Genomic DNA, 24,116 nt, shown 5'->3' with positions numbered 1-24,116 from the left:
CGGCGTTCCTAAGGGGCTTCAGCGTCCAGGAGGACGCAGATACAGCGCAGCAGGAAGTGGTAAGGAGGAACTTCCGGGTTACCGGAGGTTCCTCGGCTCACAGCGCACGCGCGGCTGGGCGGCACCACAGACGTAGAGGCGCTCCCCGCCCCCTCCAGAAGAAGAAAGAAAAAGGGGGTTTATCCTGCAGAGCGCGGGCGGCTAAAGTCAGCGCTGAAAGGGCATACTAATGAGCCGCAAATAGGCGCACCTGGAGGGAGAGGTACCAGGTATGATGGGGCTTACAAAAGGCCGGGGGCAGAGGGAGACAGCGTGCAATCATGTCTTCACCAAGGCAGGACACGCATCCCCAGGCAGGCGATACAGCAGCCAAGGACCACGCAAGACGGGATTCCTCCGGATCGTAGCCACAGAAGCCACGCCAACAAGCCTCCTTCTCAGCCTCCTGAGCCGGTACCTACAGCTTCTCTGGGTGAGTGGATGACGCTCTGCCTATCAAGCTGATATGTCCCTCTCCCCCTCTCCCCATATCAGACTAAGAGGAAGGAAAAATCAAAAAATAAAGAATGTGCCCTGTGTACACGTCCGCTACCGGACTCTTACACAAAAAGGCTGTGCAAAAGGTGCATTAATGAAACGGCAAAACAGGCATCAACATCAGCCGCAGATATAAGGGCCATAATTAGGGAAGAACTACAGGCCTTAAACCAGTCTAGCAGGCCTACTAATATCGAAACTACTAAGGCTGGTTTCACATTCGGGTTAAAACAACGCTGCGCACTGCGTCGTTAAGCCCCGCCCCATCCTGGATCACCCCCTACTTTCGCATTTGCACGCATGTGATCGGCGCACCCTATCTTTAGCATAGGGTGCGCAGATCATGCGCTGCCAGTGTGAAAGTAGCGTGCTGCGCACTTTTGACGGTGCGCCGTGCGCGCCGAAATGCAGCATGTTGCATTTCGGCGCGCACCGTCGAAAGTGCGCAGCACGCTACTTTCACACTGGCAGCGCATGATCTGCGCACCCTATGCTAAAGATAGGGTGCGCTGATCGCATGCGTGCAAATGCGAAAGTAGGCGGTGATCCCGGATGGGGCGGGCAGGGAGCCTGCTCGGGGCGGGGCTTAACGACGCAGTGCGCAGCGTTGTTTTAACGCGAATGTGAAACCAGCCTAAGCCAGCAGGGGCCGTAGACACCGATGAAGGCGAAGTAGCCTCAGATAGTTCAAATGCATCCACTTCAGCATCCTCCTCAGATATGGAGGGCCGTTGCTGTTTTCCTTTAGATCATATGGATAATTTGGTTAAATCCGTGAGAAATACAATGGGATGCACAGACACAAAGGAGCCACAAACGACTCAAGAAATTATGTTTGCAGGTCTGACAGACAGAAAGAGGAGAGTTTTTCCGGTTATTCCAGCGATAAAAGCTCTGGTTAAGAAGGAATGGGAGAGACAGGACCAGAGAGGGTATCTTCCCTCAACCTCAAAGAGAAGGTACCCCTTTAGCGACGAAGAATTGTCGACATGGGTTAAGGTCCCGAAGGTGGATGCGGCAGTAGCCTCCGCCTCAAAGCAAACGGTCTTACCAGTGGAGGACACAGGGGTTCTAAAAGACCCTCTTGACCGCAAAGCTGACGCCTCATTGAAGAGAGCATGGGAGGCAGCTACCGGCAGGTTTAAACCGGCAATAGCTAGTACATGCACAGCTCGTTCTATGCTGGTCTGGATCGATCAACTAGACCAGCAAATAGACCAGAAGATCTCCAGAGACAAGCTACGAGCCGCCATACCACTAATCCGTGGCGCGGCAGCATATATAGCAGACGCTTCGGCTGATTCCTTACGCATGGCAGCCAGAACAGCAGGGTTGGCTAATAACGCCAGACGTAGCCTATGGCTTAAAAGCTGGAGAGGTGACACCCAGTCCAAAGCAAAGCTTTGTACCATTCCTTGCGAGGGTGAGTTCTTATTTGGCAAAGCCTTAGATGAAATCCTTACGAAGGCAAAGGAAAGGAAAAAAGGATTCCCTAACCCTCCTCTCCCATTTTATAGGAGGGCGTTTAGGAGAAGACCATTTGGCTGAGGAAGACCAGCAGAAAATCAGAACCGCTGGGCCACAAAGGAAGGAAAGGGCAAAGGTGCCATGTATAGGGGATCCTCCTTCCGCAGGGACAGGAACTGAGGAGCCAGTCCCTCCAGTAGGAGGAAGGCTAAAAAATTTTTTTCGAGAATGGGAGAAAATTACCGCTAGCCCTTGGGTTCTGGGCATTATTAAAGAAGGGTTAAAGATAGAATTCCATCATGTACCCCGTAATTCATTAATCATAACATCCTTCGGCTCACCAATCCAACAGCAGGCCCTGGAGGCTGAGATTTGGAACCTACTGGACAAAAAAGTTTTGGTCCATGTACCTAAAGGGCAGGAAGGGAGAGGATTTTAATCCCCTCTCTTTTTGATATCTAAACCAGACGGATCATTCCGAACGATAATCAACTTGAAGAAATTAAACTCATTTATAATAAATCATAAATTTAAGATGGAATCCATAAGATCCACGATTAAGCTCCTCTTTCCCAATTGTATGATGGCAGGCTTGGATCTGAAGGATGCTTATTATCACATTCCCATCCATTGCAGATATCAGAGATACCTCAGAGTGGCGGTCCTCCTCGATGGCAAGATACAGCATCTCCAGTTCACAGCCATGCCATTCGGCATTTCCATCGCACCACGAGTATTTACAAAGGTGATGCTGGAAGTGATGGCTTTTTTACGCCAGAAGGACACACTAATAGTACCCGATCTGGATGATTTCTTGATAGTAGGGAATTCAATTTGGCAATGTAATGAGCGAGTTGCTGATACAATCTTGTCCCTACAGGCCCTAGGGTGGATAATAAACTTCAAGAAGTCCAGAATCAAGCCGCAGTCGGTTCAGTCCTTCCTGGGTCTCCAGCTAGACTCCATATACCAAAAATGTCTGCTGCCACAGGTGAAAATTTCAGCAATTAAAAAGGTTAGGATAGCAATAGATCGGCCACACTTTTCTTTAAGGGAAGCAATGTCCCTCCTGGGATCCCTTACTGCCTGCATCCCGGCAGTTCGGTGGGCCCAGTTCCACACGAGGGAGCTACAACACCAAATTCTCTTAGAGGAGTCCCATGACCGAGGGAATCTAACAAAGAAAATCACGCTATCACCCTGGCGTGGTGGCTAAGGGACGAAAACCTAGCGGGAGGAGTACCTTGGGTTATAACACCCTCCCGTATATAATTATCACGGACGCTAGCCCCACAGGTTGGGGAGCCCATATGGGGTAAAATTTTGCCCAAGGCCTATGGGATATAGGCGAAGATAAGGATTCCTCAAATTTAAAAGAGCTAAAGGCAGTCTATCATGCATTATATCATTTTCTTCCACAGTTGCAAGGGGAAAACGTGAGAATCCTTTCGGACAACACCACAGTAGTCGCATATCTGAACAGACAAGGCGGAACTCGATCAGTCACCTTAATGTCTTCTGCAAGAAGGATTTTATCCCTAGCAGAAAAACATTTTTTGTCTCTCTTAGGCTGGTTTCACATTAGCGCTTTTTAAGCGCACGCACGGCCGGGGTAGCTCCGCCCCCGAGCCGGCTCTCTGCCCGGCGTGCCCGCCCCTTGCTTGTAGCGCCGCCTCCTAGCGCACAGCGGCGCCTGCGATTGGTGCACCCTATCTTTAACATAGGGTGCGCAGATCGTGCGCTAGTTGCGCTTTGACCTGCGATGCACACCTTTGACGGTGCGCCGTGCGCGCCAAAATCAAACTTTTCGGATTTCGGCGTGCTCGGCGCACCGTCAAAAGTGCGCAGCGCAGGTCAAAGCGCAACTAGCGCACGGCCTGCGCACCCTATGCTAAAGATAGGGTGCACCGATCGCAGGCGCCGCTGTGCGCTAGGAGGCGGCGCTACAAGCAAGGGGCGGGCACGCCGGGCAGAGAGCCGGCTCGGGGGCGGAGCTACCCCCGGCCGTGCGTGCGCTTAAAAAGCGCTAATGTGAAACCAGCCTCAGCCCTCCACATAAGGGGAAGAGACAATTTGGAGGCAGATTTCCTAAGCCGCCATACACTGCGGCAAGGAGAGTGGTGTTTAAGCCGGGGGATATTCACACGCATCGTGTCACTATGGGGTCTTCCCCAAATAGATCTCTTCGCCACCAGAGAGAACAGGCAAGTGCGAAGGTTCGCCTCTCTAAACATGACAGACAATCTGGAAATTCTGGATGCCCTCCAGGCCCCGTGGCAATTCAAACTGGCATATGCTTTTCCACCAATCATACTACTGCCGCAGGTGATCAGGAAGATCAGAGCAGAGGAAGCACGAATAATCTTAATAGCACCATTCTGGCCCAGAAGGCCATGGTTTTTGTGCCTACAAGCAATGTCAGTGACAGACCCGTGGGTGCTTCCCTCAACCCCCAGGCTCTTCTCACAGGGGCCATTCTTCCATCCTCAAGTGGACAATCTCCACTTGACGGCCTGGAACTTGAAAGGGAATTGTTGAGATCAAGAGGATTCTCGGAGGGATTAGTCAATACACTTCTACAAAGTCGGAAAGTGACAACGACAAAAATTTACACCAGAGTTTGGAGAAAATTCCTAGAGTCCCACACAGGCCCTGATTCTGGAGAAATTCCGATTACAGCGATCCTAGAGTTCCTACAGAAAGTCCTAATTCCTTTCCTATCTGTTAACACACTAAAAGTCCAGGTGTCTGCTCTAGGAGCCCTCTATAGTTATAACGTGGCAGGCAATAGATGGATAGGCAGATTCATCTCGGCCTGTGAGCGGAGCGAGCCGGTGCACATACCTAGAGTTCCTCCTTGGGACTTAAACCTGGTTCTGCAGGCCCTAACACGTCCTCCTTTTGAACCTTTAGATTCAATATCCCTTAAACACCTATCCTTCAAAACAGTACTTCTAGTTGCACTAACCTCAGCCAGAAGAGTTAGCGACATACAAGCACTTTCAATAGAACCCCCTTTTCTGTTGACATTCCAGGATCAGCTAATATTAAAACCAGACCCCTTATACTTGCCAAAGGTAGCAGGGAAGTTTCATAGATCACAAGAGATCCACCTCCCTTCATTTTTTAGTAACCCTTCTACTCCAGAGGAAGAAAAGTTCCATACACTAGACGTTAGAAGAGCTGTATTACAATACATTGAGAGGTCTAGCAGCTGGAGGAAGAGTAGGGCTCTGTTTATTTCCTTCCAGGGCCAAAAGAAGGGATATGAAGTTACAAGGAGTACTCTGTCTCGGTGGATCAGAGACGCGATTGGGCTGGCATACTCCGAGAGCAATGAGAATCCTCCAGAGGGTATCGGAGCACATTCCGCCAGAGCTATGGCTTCCTCTTGGGCAGAGAGGGGAGACGTCGCAATCGAGTCTATATGTAAGGCGGCAACCTGGTCTACACCCTCTACCTTTTATAATCACTATAGGCTTGATTTATCATGCTCGTCTGACCTAGCCTTTGGTAGAGCGGTCCTCAGCACGGTGGTCCCTCCCAGGTGAAAGTCTCTGAAAGTCTCTCCAAGTGGGTGCTGTCGTGGCGAAGAGTAAAAAGTCGGATTACTTACCGGTAATGCTCTTTTAATGAGTCCACGACAGCACCCGTTCACTAACCCTCCCTAGAAGTTAACATGTTGTGTATATACACCTTCTTAGTTGTAAAGTTAATAAATTTAGAATATTGGATAATATAATGGCCTAATAATTGGCGGTCCTCCTGGTACTCTGAAATCCAACTGAGGGGGAGAGGCGGACCGCCCTCTTTTATCTCTGTAGGTTTCCTGTTCCTATGGGCGGATCCCTCTCTCCAAGTGGGTGCTGTCGTGGACTCATTAAAAGAGCATTACCGGTAAGTAATCCGGCTTTTCTTTAATATATCAATCTCTATTGAGTACAATTTTGTGAGACCCTATGGCACTCACTAAGGCCCGGTGGGAAGGGGAGGTGGGACAGATATCTTCTGAAGAGTGGGAGGACATACTGGAAACTACAGGTAAACTGGCAGAGAAGATCCCAGTTGTTCCTTATTCATAGGGCTTACAGGACACCAAAGATGATGAAAAAAATGAAGTTGAAAAGTGAAGATGAATGCCCGAGATGTAGTAGAGAAGAAGCTGACCTATTACATATGTTTTGGTCATGCCCCAAGCTTGGAGGCCTATGGGAGGATGTGGATAAATTGGTCGGAGAGGGGTTTATTGTACATTTGGACATGAAACCAAAAACGTGTATCCTGGGGGATTGTGGTATTAATGCATCCATTCAATTGGGAATAGGCAAAATCTTGTATTATACAAGGAAGTGTATTGCCGGGCAATGGCTCTCGTGCAGTCCGCCTGGGATTGAACAGATAATTGGAGACTTGAATAACACCATTCTAATGGTGAAAAAGCTATATATTAAGAGAGGTGCTGTTAAAAAATTTGGGGAACAATGGGGAAAATGGATCAAATGTACCCGGGCTGTACCAGAGGCCCTCGCTGGAGATGTGATATTTAATGTTTTCAGGTTAGAGTAGGATATAGAAGAGCATATGAATTATATAATCTGAATGAATGTATTAGTGAATATTGCAGAAACAAACACATAGGAAAAGACATACCAGTCAAGGGGAGGGGGGGGGTATTTTGGTGGAAGAGTTTGAGTTTAATTGGGGGTTTAAAGTTTTGTTAATTGGTTTACAATAACATTTTAAGTTTATACCATGATACAATACAGGTATGATTATAACATTGTCTTGAAGATGGATGGATTTACAGTGTTATGTAATACAAGAATGTTATATATATTGCTAGGCAGTTGTAATTGTCACAATAAAAATGGTTTTGATAAAAAAAAAAAAAAAATCAGCTTCTCTACATGTCTGACTTCCATTCCAGTGTCATGTGAATTCCAACCAGAGTACACCTCATTCTACTTAATGTGCTTCTGATTAGGTGATCACCTGAACCAAATCTTATTTAACAAAGGAAAGTATAAAAAAAAAATCCAGCTGTGGTGTTCACAATCCTCTTGCAATAGGACAATCTGGATGGCAAAACAAGTGCTAGTAATATCCCAAAAGTAATAGGAATGAAAAAATAACTTTTAACCATGCCAAAGGAGTTTAAAAGAAAAGCCTTCAGTGAGGAAAAGGGCTCAATTCTGGCTTTACTAGCAGAGGGGTACAGTGAGCGTCATGTTGACTCCATCCTTAAAAATTTCTAAGGTGGCAGTCCATTACAATAAGGTCAAGCAGCAGACATGGGGGACAACAAAGCTACAGACTGCCAGAGGGTGAAAACGACTCCCCACTGACCGGGATGACCGTCATCTTATTTGAATGTCACTCAGCAACCGCAGGATGACATCAAGTGACCTACAAAAGGAATGGCAAATGGCAGCTGGGGTGAAGTGCACGGCAAGAACAGTTTGTAACAGGCTCCTAGAGGCAGGGCTCAAGTCATGTAAAGCTAGAAAAAAGCCTTTCATCAATGTGAAGCAAAGGAGAACCAGGCTGACGTTTGCCAAAGACCATAAGGATTGGACCATAGAGGACTGGAGTAAGGTAATCTTCTCTAGTGAGTCTAATTTTCATCATTGCCCAACACCTGGTCGTCTAATGGTTAGATGGAGACCTGGAGAGGCGTACAAGGCATAGTGTCTTGCATCCACTGTGAAATTTGGTGGAGGATCGGTGATGATCTAGGGATGCTTCAGCAAGGCTGGAATTGGGCAGGTTAATCTTTGCGAAGGATGTATGAATCAAGCCGCATACAAGTTTATCCTGGAGAAACAGTTGATTCCTTCTGCTCAGGCAATGTTCCCCAACTCTGAGGACTGTTTTTTCCAACAGGACAATGCGCCATGCCACACAGCTAATGCAATCAATGTGTGGAGGAAGGACCACCACATCAAATCCCTGTCATGGCCAGCCCAATCTCTAGACCGGAGCCCTATTGAAAACCTCTGGAATGTAATCAAGAGTAAGATGGATAGTCACAAACAAAGAAGAACTGCTTACATTTTTGTACCAGGAGTGGCATAGGGTCATCCAAAAACAGTGTGAAAGACTGGAGGAAAGCATGCCAAGACGCATGAAAGCTGTGATTAAAAATCATGGTTATTCCACAAAATATTGATTTCTTTAATCTTCCTGAGTAGTGATGAGTGAGTATACTCGTTACTTGGGTGTCCTGAGTGTTTTGGCGTGCTCAGAGATTTAGTTTTAATCGCCTCAGCTGCAAGATTTACGGCTGCTAGACAGGCTGAATACATGTGGGGGTTGCCTGTTGGGGAATTCCCACATGTATTCAGCCTGTCTAGCAGCCGTAAATCTTCCAGCTGAGGCGATGAAAACTAAATCTCTGAGCACGCCAAAATACTCAGAGGACACCCGAGTAACGAGTATACTCTCTCATCACTATTCCTGAGTTAAAACATTAGTATTGTTGTTTCTAAATGATTATGAACTTGCTTTGTTAGCATTATTTGAGGTCTGCAAGCACTCTGCTTTTTTTTTTTTTTTTTTTTTTTTTTTTTTTTTTATTTATTTTGAACACTTCTCATTTTCTAAAGATAAATACAAAATTTAGTGCTTGGAAATTTGGAGACATGTTGTCAGTAGTTTTATAGAATAAAAGATCAATTTATATTTTACTCAAAAATATACCTATAGAGAAAAATCAGACAAACACAAACTGAACATTTTGCAGTGGTCTTTTAATTTTTGCCAGAGCTGTAATAATGATTGAAGCGTGTAATGTTCTATCTGGTGATGGATCCTTTGTATGATGTTGTTTTTTTATGACTTGTGTGTACAATGGCTTTTGTTGACCACAGACTAAATGTAAGTTCTTTCTTTTTTCTTCCCTCTTCATTAGGTGATGTTCCTGCTCATATTAGGGGAATGACATGTTTTGGTGACAATATAGAAGATGAGTGGTTTATAGTTTACCTTCTTCAACACATCACAAAGGACTTTCCTGAACTGGCAGCCAGGTACCTTGGTCCCTACTACATGTATGCGGGGGTACTTCACTTCTAGTGAATGCATGCCACAAATAGGATTTAACAAGGCACAAAAAAAACATTTACTAGTTGTGACATTTGGTTATTTGGAAATTAAACATTATATATTGCTGAAATTCTGAACAATGAACCCGCAGCACAAGTCCTCTTAAGCGTACCTATTTAGTGTACAGACAAAGTCTTTATACGGCCCAATGGTCTGTGACTTATAACATGTAACTACCCTTTTATATGTGTTGGACGCTGAAATACTCAGTGTGTGTATAATATATATATACAGTCATGGCCAAAAGTATTGACACCCCTGAAATTCTGTCAGATAATATTCAGTTTCTTCCTGAAAATGATTGCAAACACAAATTCTTTGGTATTATTATCTTCATTTAATTTGTCTTAAATGAAAAAACACAAAACAGAAGGAAGCAAAAAGCAAAACATTGATCATTTCACACAAAACTCCAAAAATGGGCCGGACAAAAGTATTGGCACCCTCAGCCTAATACTTGGTTGCACAACCTTTAGCCAAAATAACTGCGACCAACCGCTTCCGGTAACCATCAATGAGTTTCTTACAATGCTCTGCTGGAATTTTAGACCATTCTTCTTTGGCAAACTGCTCCAGGTCCCTGATATTTGAAGGGTGCCTTCTCCAAACTGCCATTTTTAGATCTCTCCACAGGTGTTCTATGGGATTCAGGTCTGGACTCATTGCTGGCCACCTTCGAAGTCTCCAGTGCTTTCTCGCAAACCATTTTCTAGTGCTTTTTGAAGTGTGTTTTGGGTTATTGTCCTGCTGGAAGACCCATGACCTCTGAGGTAGACCCAGCTTTCTCACACTGGGCCCTAAATTATGCTGCAAAATTTGTTGGTAGGCTTCTGACTTCATAATGCCATGCACACGGTCAAGCAGTCCAGTGCCAGAGGCAGCAAAGCAACCCCAAAACATCAGGGAACCTCCGCCATGTTTGACTGTAGGGACCGTGTACTTTTCTTTGAATGCCTCTTTTTTCTCCTGTAAACTCTGATGCTTTTGCCCTAAAAGCTCTACTTTTGTCTCATCTGACCAAAGCACATTCTTCCAAAATGTTTTAGGCTTTTTCAGGTAAGTTTTGGCAAACTCCAGCCTGGCTTTTTTATGTCTCGGGGTAAGAAGTGGAGTCTTCCTGGGTCTCCTACCATACAGTCCCTTTTCATTCAGATGCCGACGGATAGTACGGTTTGACACCGTTGTACCCTCGGACTGCAGGGCAGCTTGAACTTGTTTGGATGTTAGTGGAGGTTCTTTATCCAACATCCGCACAATCTTGCGTTGAAATCTCTTGTCAATTTTTCTTTTCCGTCCACATCTAGGGAGATTAGCCACAGTGCCAGGGGCTTTAAACTTCTTGATGACACTGCGCACGGTAGACACAGGAACATTCAGGTCTTTGGAGATGGACTTGTAGCCTTGAGATTGCTCATGCTTCCTCACAATTTGGTTTCTCAAGTCCTCAGACAGTTCTTTGGTCTTCTTTCTTTTCTCCATGCTCAATGTGGTACACACAAGGACACAGGACAGAGGTTGAGTCAACTTTAATCCATCTCAACTGGCTGCAAGTGTGATTTAGTTATTGCCAACACCTGTTAGGTGCCATAGGTAAGTTACAGGTGCTGTTAATTACACAAACTAGAGAAGCATCACATGATTTTTCGCACAGTGCCAATACTTTTGTCCACCCTCTTTTTTTTATGTTTGGTGTGGAATTATATCCAATTTGGCTTTAGGACAATTCTTTTTGTGTTCTTTCATTTAAGACAAATTAAATGAAGATAATAATACCAAAGAATTTGTGTTTGCAATCATTTTCAGGAAGAAACTGAGTATTATCTGACAGAATTGCAGGGGTGTCAATACTTTTGGCCATGTATGTGTGTGTGTGTATGTATATATATATATATTATGGGTGGGGAGGGTGGTCTGTCGTGGGACTCCCGCTGATCACCCAAAATCCTTTTACATATGCTGCCCAGCAGAAAGAAGTGCTCGCTTACTTCATGAGCTCGTGCAAGTGGCGGCGTACAGACTTAACACAAACTCTTGGTTTTTGCTATCTCATCTGAGAGCAGCTTTATGTAGGCAAAGAGACCCTGGATCCAACAATGTATCGCTTAGATTACTGAGTGCAGCCATTCTGACACAGAGTTGTTAGATTTAGCAATGCAGCAGAGCTGAAAAAGCTGCACCCATCCACACCAGGGTCTGTGTGTACATGGTCTATAGAAAGTGAGCTGCTTATCACAGGCGGTGCGGAGTCAGACGAGAGCCCATGTGTCAGATAGTCACAGTAAGGCTGGGATCACACTACCGTGTGTGATGCGACAAACTCGCACAAGTCTCTCGCATCAACACCTGGCGCTACCGCCAGCACTTGGGACCGGAGCTGCGGCTGCATAGAAATACTTGAAGCCGCAGTTCCGGTCCTGAGTGCCAGCGACAATGACGGGTGTTGATGCAAGAGACTCGTGCAAGTTTCTCGCATCACACGCGGTAGTGTGATCCCAGCCTAATGATGATCTAGTGGTAAAACCTTCATTTTAAGTAAATGACAAGTGACACGTGGTTGATGTCAGTGTTTTAACCCCCTACCTCTTGCTGTCCTCAGATTACTTGCAAAGACCTGCTGACAGATTCCTTTTAAGACCCTGTGCGCGTGCTCACTGGCCTGTGCCAACTGAGCTGCATATTTTTTTATCTTTTGAAGAGTTTTCAGCGATCAGTGAGGCTCTCAGGGCTAAGACCCCCTTCAGTACGCAGGGAGTTCTGGCATCTACCACATTATTCAACAGAATACATGTCTGTACACAAATCCAGTTATTGTTAGTTTCTTACATTCCTCTTACATTTGTCATACAGGGTTGAGGACAACGATGGAGAATTTTTACTGATAGAAGCAGCCGATTTTTTGCCTAAGTGGTTAAAGCCAGAGAATAGCTCGAATCGGGTAAGTACATTACTTTATGGACAACCCCTTTAAGACCACGTTGGGTGAAATGTGTAAGGTGGGCTGTGCTGTTGGAGTAAATCGATTCTTCAAGATAGGTTTTTATATCAAGTGAGTAAAAAAACTTTTTTTTTTTTTTTTTTTTTTTAATTATTATTGAAGAATCCGTTCCCTCCAGCAGTGCAGCCCACCTAACGTATTTCATCCAACTGGATCCGATATTTCCTGGAGTGTTTATCCACACACACACACACACACACACACACACACACACACACACACAGCGGCAGCTGATTTTTCTTCATGCCTACCTAGGAGTGGGGCCTGTCACAACTCCATCAGGTAAATGTAACCAGCCCTTCCCTATGGAGGGAGAGTGGATAGTGCCCAATTATGCACTCTGGTCCCCATATCTACACTTATGTAAGACCATGATAACACACTAAAGGCCTTCTTGAGCTTTCTCATAAAGAATAGAGCAGCTCTGTAATCTGAAGCCCAACTGTGAAGAGATTCTCCTGCGTGACTCTGACTTTCTCACCAGGTCTTTTTCTACCATGGAAAGCTGTGCATGATACCAATGCATCAAGATGAGGGCAATCTGCCGGGCCCGGCTTCCGGTATAACCATATCGCAAGCCCTGCGGTTACTCTCTGCTCATCCAGAGGCCTTTACAGCATCTGATTCTATTACTAAAGCTACCAAACGACGAATTAAAGGGTATTTACTTCAGTCTCGTAAATGCATTATTTCTTCAAAAACATATTACTTCAAGAATCAAAGTATATTGCAAAATTAAGGGGTTGTCTCAAAATAACAACCCCTGTCCCTATGTCCTATTGAGGTTTATGGCAATCCCAAAATTTTGGTCCCCGTGTTACAAAAGCCCCCGTGTTAATTAACGGCACTGCGGAAAAATTGTATAGCACCCCCCAGAGTCGGAATTTCTCCAGGGTTTTGGCTGCTGGGGGTAGCAGAGACCCCAGAGAACATGATTCTGTTCAGTTTTTACTGACCCCGGGGGTTGCGATTGCCATTATTAACCGTATAACTGCGACCGCAAAAAAAGTCTGATTCCCATGTAATTTCTCTCTCCTCTGATGTGATCACACATCAGAGGATAGAGAAATAGGGTTCTCTGTCCCCCCTGGTACCTCCCGTTGTCCCTGGGCCCTCCTGCTTCCCCTCCCCACGGCCGCCAGCGTCTTCTTCCAGTAAGTCCAGTAAGAAAATGGCAGAGATCTGCCGGCCAGCACCCGACAACAATAGATTTTTCCTATTGGTTCATTTTGATCACTGTGATAGGCCCTATCACAGTGATCAAAATAAAAAAAATTGTAAATAAACACCCCCCCCTTTATCACTCTCTTAGTTAGGGGAAAAATAATAAAATAAAAATTGTGGTGTGTTGTTGTTTTTTTTTTTTTTTTTTTTTTTTTTTTTTAAATCCATTTTTCCCATTAGGGTTAAAGTTACGATTGGGGCTAGGGATTGCGGTCGGGGTTGGGATTAGGGGTTTCCACTGTTTAGGCACATCAGGGGGTCTCCAAACAAGACATGGCTTCCGATCTCAATTCCAGCCAATTCTGAGTTGAAAAAGTCAAATGGTGCTCCTTCCCTTCCAAACTCTGCCATGCTCCCAAACAGTGGTTTGCCCCCACATATGGGGTATCTGCGTACTCAGGACAAACTGCACAACATCTTTGGGGGGTCTAACTTCTCCTGTTACCCTTGTGAAAATAAAAAATTGGGGTTTATTTTTTTTTTATTTTTTTTTTTTTTTGTGGGGAAAAAATGATTTTTTATTTTCACGGCTCTGCATTATAAACCTTAGTGAAACACTTGGTGGTTCAAAGTTCTAACGACACATCTAGATAAGTTACTTGGGTGGGGTCTACTTTCCAAAATGGGGTCACTTGTGGGGGGTTTCTACTGTTTAGGCACATCAGGGGCTCTGCAAACGCAACGTGATGCCCGCAGACCATTCCATCAAAGTCTGCATTCCAAAACGACGCTGCTTCCCTTCCGAGCCCCGACGTGTGCCCAAACAGTAGTTTTCTCCCACATATGGGGTATCGGCGTACTCAGGACAAATTTGGCAACAACTTTTGGTGTCCAAATTCACCGGATACCCTTGGGGAAATTAAATAATTAGGGGCTAAAAGATCTTTTTTTTTTTTGTGGAAAAATAAATAAATAAATATTTCCATGGCTCTACATTATAAACTTTAGCGGAACACTTGGGGGTTCAAAGTTCTCTCAACACATCTAGATAAGTTCCTTGGGGGGGGTCTAGTTTCCAAAATGGAGAGACAAGTGGGGGGTTTCTACTGTTTAGGCACATCAGGGGCATGGCAACATGGTGTCCGATCTCATTTTCAGCCAATTCTGCATTGAAAAAGTCAAACGGCGCTCCCTCCCTTCTGAGCTCTGTAGTGCGCCGAAACAGTGGTTTCCCCCACATATGGGGTATCTGCGTATTCAGGAGAATTTGCGCAACAAATTTTGTGGTTCATTTTCTCTTTTTACACTTGTGAAATTAAAAAAAAACTGGTTCAGAAGTAAAGTTTGTGAAAAAAAGTTAAATGTTAATTTTTTTCCTTCCACATTGCTTCAGTTACTGTGAAGCACGTAAAGGGTTAATAGACTTCCTGAATGTGGTTTTGAGCACCTTGAGGGGTGCAGTTTTTAGAATGGTGTCATTTTTGGGTATTTTCTGTCATATTGACCCCTCAAAGTGAGTTCAAATGTGAGGTGGTCCCTAAAAAAAAAAAAAAAAAAAAAAAAGTTTTGTAAATTTTGTTGTAAAAAGAGATCGCTGGTCAACTTTAACCCTTATAACTTCCTAACAAAAAAATTTTGTTTACAAAATTTTGCTGCTGTAAAGTAGATATATGGGAAATGTTGTTTATTAACTATTTTGTATGACACATCTCTCTGATTTAAGAGCATAAAAATTAAGTTTGAAAATTGTGAAATTTTAAGAATTTTAGCCATATTTCTATGTTTTCATAAACTCAAGTCATATTAAATAAATTTTACCACTAACATGAAGTACAATATGTCGCGAAAAAACATTATCAAAATCAGCGGGATCCGTTAAAGCGTTCCAGAGTTATAACCTCATAAAGTTACAGTGGTCAGAATTGTAAAAATTGGCCTGCTCATTAAGCTGCAAATTGGCTGTCACTAAGGGGTTAAATGCTTCTGCTGCTGTAAACTTGGAATTATTACACCAAATGGGTGTCATGATGAGGGGATCCTGGTCTGTCCTCTATTACAGTGCACTTTGGGGCACCCCATGTGATTCACAAAATGTGACAAACTTTTAATGACGTGTTAATTGTTTTTTAACAATTGACTTAATTTTATAATATTCAGGTATCCTGAAAAAATTAAGGATTCCTTCCATCGAGCTCATTGTCTGGTTCCTGCTGAGATAGCAGCTATATTAAAGGAGCGTCCGCAGTTGGTATCAGCAGCCGTCCAAGCATTTTACCTCCGAGACTCTATTGACCTAAAAACCTGCCGCACATTTCGTCATTTCAAACCGGAAAGGTGCATATACACATCGGTAAGCACACGCCATGTAGTCTGTACTCTGCCCCATTCATCCACCTGATGACCATCATGCCTTAGACATGCTTGTATGGATAATTATTAATTATGATCTGTTATTTCCAGGTTACCTTTACAAAGTGTTTATATGCTCAGCTCCACCAACAGAGGTTCCATCCCGACAAACGCAGCGGCTTCGCCCTTCCTGCTGTCTCGCATCCCAAGTACAAGGCACATGATCTGGGAATGAAGCTGGTAAACGCTGCTTACTTGGTTGTAATACCTATCAGGCACATGAAAGTACTTCAATTTAATTTATATCAGCTATTACACTATATATCTCCCCCGTACTGCGGCCATCCTGGTCGAGAGGGGCAGGTTTCCCCACTCTAGCATTCATAAGTCATTTTAGGTATCTGGCTGCATGTGAGTAAAGTTTTTTTCCATTAGAAAATGAAAAATTCTGAGTTTGACAATCTGTGCTTCAAATCCTCCCTCTCTTCAGGATCTTTGTTTGCAGACAGTGAATGGAAATATTAAAGATGACTAGTGATGAGCGAATATACTCGTTGCTCGGGTGTCCTATGAGTATTTTGGTGTGCTCGGAGATTTAGTTTTCGTCGTCTCATCTGCATGATTTGCGACTTGCAGACAGGCTGAATACATTTGGGGATTCTCTAACAAACAGGCATTCCACACACATATTCAGGCTGTCTAGCAGCCGCAAGTCATGCAGCTGAGACGACGAAAACTAAATCTCCGAGCACGCCAAAAAACTGAGGACACCTGAGCAGCGAGTATACTCACTCATCACTAAAGATAACCTGTCACTAGTTACGCTGCTCAAACAACTTGGTTTGGGCAACATGAATCAATTGGTAGTTTACCCTTTTAGTGGTTCATGTCCACAGGCTGAAAATTGACAATGTCTGTCTTCCATGTGCATAGTTTAAGAATGCAGATTTCCTCTTCAGACTCTAGGGTGAAGAGTAGCAATCCTAAAAGTCAATATTGAGCCTTGCCATAAGACTGAGGCCTGATTCAGACTCGCGTACTAAGAGTGTGGCCCGAGCATCATAAGCTTTTCTAGCAGTCTATGAAAATTGGTATCAGAGTGCCGTCTGATTTCTTCCACCACCTCCTTCCCCACGGAACCATAGACTTGCATTGTCTTTTTTTTTTTTTATCCGAAATTGGACATCTGTGACTTTCCACTGACTACTCTGTCCATGAAAAATCACCGACACGTGAGTGGCCTCGTGGACAATCACATATACGAATGCTATCTGTTAAAGGGTCAGTATTGAATTTTAGGATTGCTACTTCCAATAGATGGCTGAAGTCCTGTTCCTCTCTGAAGAGGCAGCATGCATATTTAATTTCCCAAAGGAGCATTACATGGCCTATAAGTCTTATTCTGGCATGTCACTATTAATAAAGAGACATTACCCTTTAGATGAGACCTGGGCAAAGTGCAGGCCACATTTGGCCCTCTGGCTGTTCAAGTCCGGCCCCCCGACAGACAGCTGAGGGGCTCAGGACGGTGTGTCGCGCCGTCTTCTGCCCGCTGTCATCACTATCTGTATCCGATGCATACAGCGGTGAATACATTGGTAGAGGAGGGACCACCAGCCCCTTCCTCCACCAACCAGCATGTGAGCCAGCAGTCGCAGTAACGTCATTTCATCACATCGGCTGTTCACTGCAGAGGCAGCGCACCAGGAGAACTGGAGCGAGGAGTGTATGTGTGGACATGGGAAGTTATGAGACTTATACTGTATTTGGGGGGGGGAATCCAGCTGTATATAGGGGCAATGCGAGGATCATGCCGTTTATGGGTGACTGTAATACTTAATTCTGCTCAATATGAAGTGATACAATATAAAATAATACGTTAATATTGAGCAGAATGAATTTTCAGCCTATTCGTTCGGCCCTCCCTACAACAGTCACAGTCCTTCATGTGGCCTGTCGGGAAAATGAATTGTCACCCCTGTCTTAGACCCTTGTTTAACAGAATTAATCAAGACTGCAGTCTCATACATTTGATCAAAACCTAATGCATTAAGACATCCCCCAAATTTTTTTTTTTTTTTTTCTTTTCTGGAGGCTCCTCTTTGGGCAGCTTAGGCCTGTTTCACACTTCAGTTTTTTTACGTCAGTCAAAATACGCTGGTTTATAAAAAAAAAAAAAAAAAAACTGATCCGCCATTTTTTTGGCGGATCCGTCTTTTCCCCCATAGACTTGCATTAGAGGTGGATTTTGACTGATGGTCGTCCGTTGCATCCGGTTTTTGACGGATCCGTTTGAATTTTAGCGTCCGCCGGCTGGAGTAGACTGACAACGTAACTTTTTTTTCCAGCGGCGAACAGCTATTTTAAACTGCACATGCCCAGAAGATTTTCCCTTTCAGGCATTTTAACCCTAAACGGCATTCTGGAAGCTCTGTCTGTCGCTCTGTCTGTCGCTCTGTCTGTCGCTCTGTCTGTCGCTCTGTCTGTCGCTCTGTCTGTCGCTCTGTCTGTCGCTCTGTCTGTCGCGCACCCTTGATCAAAATTACTGTTATTTTGAACAGTTAAGCAAGTTGAAAATTAAATAATCTCTGAAAGGTCTAACGTTAAACATGACACATTTCCTTTGTATTTTAGGCAAAAAATATCTAACATTTTTTAACATTTTAAAAAATGATAAATAGTAAAATGGGTAAATGCAAAAGTTTGGGCACCCTTTGAGATGTGTGCACTCAGATAAAGTTGACTAAGGTTTCAGACCTTAATTAGCCTGTGTGGGTTATGGCTTGTCGTTGAGTAAGGCCAGATAATGCAAATTTTCCAGCTTCGTAAAAACCCAGCCTCCTCTAACCTTTTGCCAAAAAACAGCAGCCATGGGTTCTTCTAAGCAGCTGCCTAGCAGTCTGAAAATGGTGGAGGCCCACAAAGCTGGAAAAGGCTATAAGAAAATGGCAAAAGAATTTTCAAGTTGCCCTTTCCGCCGTTAGAAATGTAATAAAGAAATGGCAGTTAACAGGAACAGTGGAGGTCAACATGAGGTCCGGAAAACCAAGCAAAATTTCAGTGAGAGCTGCTTGTAGGATTACTAGAGGCAAACCTGAGCCTCCATTTGACTGCAAAAGACCTTCAGAAAAATTGAGCAGTCTGTGGAGTCGTGGTACATTGTTCTACTGTTCAGAGACACTTCACAAATATGGCCTTCATGGAAGATTCATCAGAAGAAAACCTCTCCTGCATCTTCACCATAAAATTCAGCGTCAGACATATGCAAAAGGACATCTAAACAAGCCTGATGCATTTTGGAAACAAGTCCTGTGGACCGATCAGGTTAAAGTAGAATTCTTTGACCACAATGATCAAAGATCTGAGTGGAGAAAAAAAGAACAGAGTTCCAGGAAAAGAACATTTCGTGAACTGTTAAGCTGGGGAGTGGATAAATCATGTTTTAGGGTTGTGTTGCAGCTATTTGCACAGGGAACATTTCACGGGTAGTGGGAACGATTCAATGAAATTTTTAACAAATTCTTGATGCAAATATAACACCATTTGTAAAAAAGCTGAATTTGAAAGGAGGATGGCTTCTACACATGGATAATGATTTAGTGATGAGCGAGTATACTTGTTGCTCGGGTTTTCCCGAGCATGCTCCGGTGATCTCCGAGTATTTTGGCGTGCTCAGAGATTTAGCATTTGTCGACGTAGCTGCATGATCTGCGGCTCCTAGACATACTGAATACTTGTGGGGATTGCCTGTTTGTTATGAATTCCACACATGTATTCAGGCTGTCTAGCAGCCGCAAATCATGCAGCTGCGTCGGAAAACACTAAATCTCCGAGCACCCCAAAATACTCGGAGATCACCTGAGCATGCTCTAGAAAACCTGAGCAACAAGTATACGCGCTCATCACTAATAATGATCCAAAACACACTTCAAAATCCACAATATACTACCCCAAAAGGCGCAAGCTGAAGATTTTACAATGGCCCTCAAAGTCCTCTGATCGGAACATCATTGAAAATCGTGGCTAGACCTCAAAATAGCAATGCATGCAAGAAAACCCTAGAATCTCACGGGACTGGAAGAATGGATGAAAATCCCTCAAACAAGAATTGAATTGAAAGGATCTTGGCTGGCTACAAAAAACATTTACAAGCTGTGATACTTTTAACACCTTAGTGACAGAGCCAAATTTTTTAAATCTGACCAGTGTCACTTTGAGGTAATAACTCTGCAACGCTTCAACAAATCCCAGTGATTTTGAGATTGTTTTTTTTCCTGACACATTGTACTTTATGATAATGGTAAATTTAGGTCAATATGTTTTGTTTTTATTTATAAAAAAATATCAGAAATTTGAGAAAAATGTTAAAAAATTAGCAATTTTCAATCTTTGATTATCCCTTTAATCCAGATTGTCACACCACACAAAAACATTCATAAAGAACATTTCCCACATGTCGGCTTTACATCAGCATCATCTGTAAAATGTTCTTCTATTATTTTTTTTTTTTTTTTTTTTTTTTTTTTTTTTTTTTTGTGACATATCCAGGTTTCAAGTGACTTTGGGGGTCCTATATTGGAAACCACCCAAAAGTGACACCATTTTAAAAAAAACAGCACCCCCTGACACATTGAAAACTGCAGTCAGGTAGTTTATTAATAATAATAATAATAATAAATTTTATTTTTATAGCGCCGTCCTATTCCGCAGCACTTTACATTTCAGAGGGGATTTGTACAGACAATAGACATTACAGCATAACAATAATCACATACAGTAGATTATAACAAATAACAAGAGGAGTGAGGGCCCTGCTCGCAAGCTTACAGTCTATGAGGAAAGAGGGAGACACGAAAGGTGGGTGGTAACAGTTGCTCTGATTGTATGGACCAGCCATAATGTTAAGTGTGTAACAGTACAGACACAGAGGGCTAATGGATGCATAAAGCATGTGGGAACATGATGCTGGGAACCTGGTTATGGTAAAACTTTTGGCTCTGCCACACAGGGATAGGTTAGGTTAATGTGTTGAGGCGATAGGCCAGTCTGAATAAATGCGTTTTCAGGACACGCTTAAAATTGTGGGGATTGGGGATTAATCGTATTGACCTGGGAAGTGCATTCCAAAGAATTGGCGCGGCACGTGTAAAGTCTTTGAGACGGGAGTGGGAGGTTCTGACTATTGAGGATACTAACCTCAGGTCATCAGCAGAACGGAGGGCGCGGGTAGGGTGGTATACTGAAACAAGGGAGGAGATGTAGGGTGGTGCTGAGCCATGGAGGGCTTTGTGGGTGAGGGTAATAAGTTTATACTGAATTCTGGAGTGGATGGGTAGCCAGTGTAATGACTGGCACAAGGTAGAGGCATCGGTGTAACGATTGGTGAGGAATATGATCCTGGCTGCAGCATTCAAGACAGATTGGAGAGGGGAGAGTTTGGTAAGTGGGAGTTACAATAGTCGAGACGAGAATGAATAAGAGAAACAGTAAGAGTTTTTGCAGAGTCAAAAGTAAGAAAAGGTCGAATTCTAGAAATGTTTTTGAGGTGCAGATGACAAGAGCGAGCCAGTGATCGAATGTGGGGGGCAAAGGAAAGCTCGGAATCAAGTATGACCCCAAGACAGCGGGCATGTTGCTGGGGAGTAATAGTGGAACCACACACAAAAATAGCAATGTCGGGTATAGGTACATTAGTAGCGGGAGGAAACACAAGGAGTTCAGTCTTTGACAGGTTCAGTTTCAGATATAGTGAGGACATGATATTAGACACAGCGCTTAGACAATCGCCAGTGTTTTCTAGAAAGGCTGGCGTGATGTCAGGAGAAGAAGCGTATAATTGGGTGTCATCAGCATAGAGATGGTACTGGAAACCAAATCTACTGATTGTTTGACCAATAGGGGCAGTGTACAAGGAGAAGAGGAGGGGGCCTAGAACCGATCCTTGAGGAACCCCAACAGTAAGGGGAAGGTGAGAGGAGGAGGAACCGGCAAAAGAAACAGTAAAGGAGCGGTAGGAGAGATAGGAGGAGAACCAGGAGAGAACGGTGTCCTTGAGGCTAATGTAATGGAGCATAGTGAGGAGGAGCTGATGATCCACAGTGTCGAATGCTGCAGAGAGATCCAAGAGAATTAGCATGGAGTAATGACCATTTGATTTAGCTGTTAGCAGATCATTAGAGACTTTAGTGAGGGCAGTTTCGGTGGAGTGTAAAGAGCGGAAACCGGATTGGAGAGGGTCGAGAACAGAGTTTTCTGAGAGATAGCGGATAAGACTGGAGTGGACCAGGCGTTCCAGGAGTTTAGAGATGAAGGGAAGATTAGAGACAGGTCTATAGTTAGCGGCACAGTTTTGGTCGAGGGATGGTTTTTTAAGTAGTGGATGTATGATGGCATGCTTAAATGAGGAGTGAAAAATACCAGAAGAGAGAGAGAGGTTAAATATTTTAGTTAGGTGAGGGGTGACAGCAGGGGAAAGGGACTGGAGGAGATGTGACGGAAATGGGTCACTGGTGCAAGTAGTTGGGCGAGAAGATGCAAGGAGCCTGCTTACTTCTTCTTCTGTGACTGGTTCAAAATCAGAGAGTGAGTTAGATGCAGTGGGGGAGGGAGGACAGTGCATGGTATTAACCCTTCAGGTGACTTTCAGGAATTGATGCAAAGTGGCATGACAGAAATGAAAATGTGTATTTTTACCACCTAAATGCCACTAACTTCTGAACAGGTTACAACAGCCGTCAGACTCTAAGGCCGCTATTTGGGCGTGAATTGCCATGGCAAACATCAGGACCACACAATCAAGATCTCAGGGTGCCAATGAGAATAAAGAGGAAGCCCCCACACTCTGTTAACCATTTATATGATGTCACTATTGACGGCAGCATCTAAGGGGTTAAAAAGATTTGGACGGTGCAAACACTGATCGTGGCTGATGCAGCAAGTTGTCACCTGTATGGGGATGCTATTCTCTTGTATCTCTCGTCAGTTAAAAGACGTATTGGCGGTCATGAGTTTAAAAAGGGGTGCTACTAAGTACTAACCATTGAGGGTGCACAAACTTTTGCATCTGCCCGTTTGGTTTTTTTCTTTTTGGAATTTTTTTTTTAAAATGTCATATTTTTTTTTTTTTTTTTTGCCTAAAATACAAGTGTTATCTTCAGCTTGCTCCACTGTTCACAATAACAGTAATTTTGACCAGGGATGTCCAAACTTTTACGTGCCACTGTGTATTTTAGACCCATTATGTTGTAAATTTGTTGGGCCAAGGTTGCCCAGACCTTTCTCCAACTAGGCATCACCAAAAACGTTTTGTGCAACTGCTGGTTGCGTTTTTTAAACTAGAAAAGAGCCGAACAGTATTGTGATGAATACAGAAGCAAGTGACATCTTGGCTCCTTTTCCTACTCCTTTCATACACATGGTGAAGAATTTTTTCACAATGGGAAACATTTATCAACACTGCCACCTGATTTTTAGACCGCACAACCTTTAAATTAGTCAGTCTTAAAATGCACCAGATTTATTGACGTGGTTATGCCAAATGTACAGCAGGAATGCAAACCTTCTAAAGGCTCATGAAATGTGTGGGGGTTTTTTGTTTATGAATTTGGTGTCTTTGGATGTTGCTCAGCTTCGTTTATCTGTTTATTCATTAGGCACATGGTTTTGAGATCTTGTGTTCCAAATGTGCTGGGTCTGACGGATCGGCCACCGCACTTCCTTCACAGAGCCCGCTCTGGACTGGATTTTTAAATAACTTGAAGAAAAACGATTTCTTTAAGGTAGGGCTAGCGTCATTCACATTATGCTGCATTTGCCAAGGATCATCTTGAACACCCAGTGCAATAAAATGAGCGCGTAATAATGTAGTAAAATATGGCATAGTTTCTTTAATATGTTCTGGTGGATTCTGCTCATAATGGTATGTAAAGTTTACAGTTACATTATTTTATACTTGAGTGTAAAAATGACCATGCCCTAAATAATTTGGCATAAGTGAAATTCTCAGTGAAGGGCAATAGCCCCCTCTATGACTGGCAATGCTTTTCAATAACCTACCCTGTATGCGCTAAAATGGGAAAGGAAAATACAAGGAATGGCCACTGTTCAATAGTCAGAGTTTACGTAATGGTGTAAAGGAAGATTGTGTTTTTGTGAATTCTCAGAAAGACTGCTTCACTTTTAGGGTGAAATGGAAGGATCGGCAAAGTATTGTCAACTTATGAGGAGAGCAGAGATTTATTTCCAGCAATCAGTATTCCAACCAGATGGGTAAGATCGTTATCAAAACGAGAACTGACACCGAGAATAGCCTAACCTTCCCCCAATGACTTGTGACAACTGCTGATGTTCATGGGGAGGGGAGTACCTGGCACCCATAGCAATCTCTGTGCCCACACCATCAGTGTCATCACCTCTGCTCTGTGGAGTTCCCTCCAATCCTTGGGACCAGTAAGGGATCACTGTGAAACCTATGAATGTGTGGTATGATGCTGTACTACTC

The 24,116-nt window shown here is 43.8% G+C and overlaps 1 protein-coding gene across 1 annotated transcript in view; it reads left to right on the top strand.

The window, feature by feature from the left end:
* The window catches only part of ECD (ecdysoneless cell cycle regulator), a 65,674-nt gene that overhangs the window by 4,053 nt on the left and 37,505 nt on the right, over nt 1–24,116 (top strand). Inside the window, exons 3-9 of the mRNA XM_073585827.1 lie at nt 8,915–9,032; nt 11,956–12,043; nt 12,588–12,763; nt 15,425–15,617; nt 15,728–15,856; nt 23,269–23,394; nt 23,799–23,884. Of these exons, the coding sequence (XP_073441928.1) occupies nt 8,915–9,032; nt 11,956–12,043; nt 12,588–12,763; nt 15,425–15,617; nt 15,728–15,856; nt 23,269–23,394; nt 23,799–23,884 (916 nt within the window). The remainder of the gene's footprint in view (nt 1–8,914; nt 9,033–11,955; nt 12,044–12,587; nt 12,764–15,424; nt 15,618–15,727; nt 15,857–23,268; nt 23,395–23,798; nt 23,885–24,116) is intronic.

This window comes from Dendrobates tinctorius, unplaced genomic scaffold (assembly GCF_039654945.1).
Source record: "Dendrobates tinctorius isolate UK_male_01 unplaced genomic scaffold, ASM3965494v1 ptg000089l, whole genome shotgun sequence".
Classification (NCBI taxonomy): domain Eukaryota; kingdom Metazoa; phylum Chordata; class Amphibia; order Anura; family Dendrobatidae; genus Dendrobates; species Dendrobates tinctorius.
The sequence above is the reverse complement of the archived record's forward strand: the minus strand, read 5'-3'. Positions and strand labels throughout refer to the sequence as shown.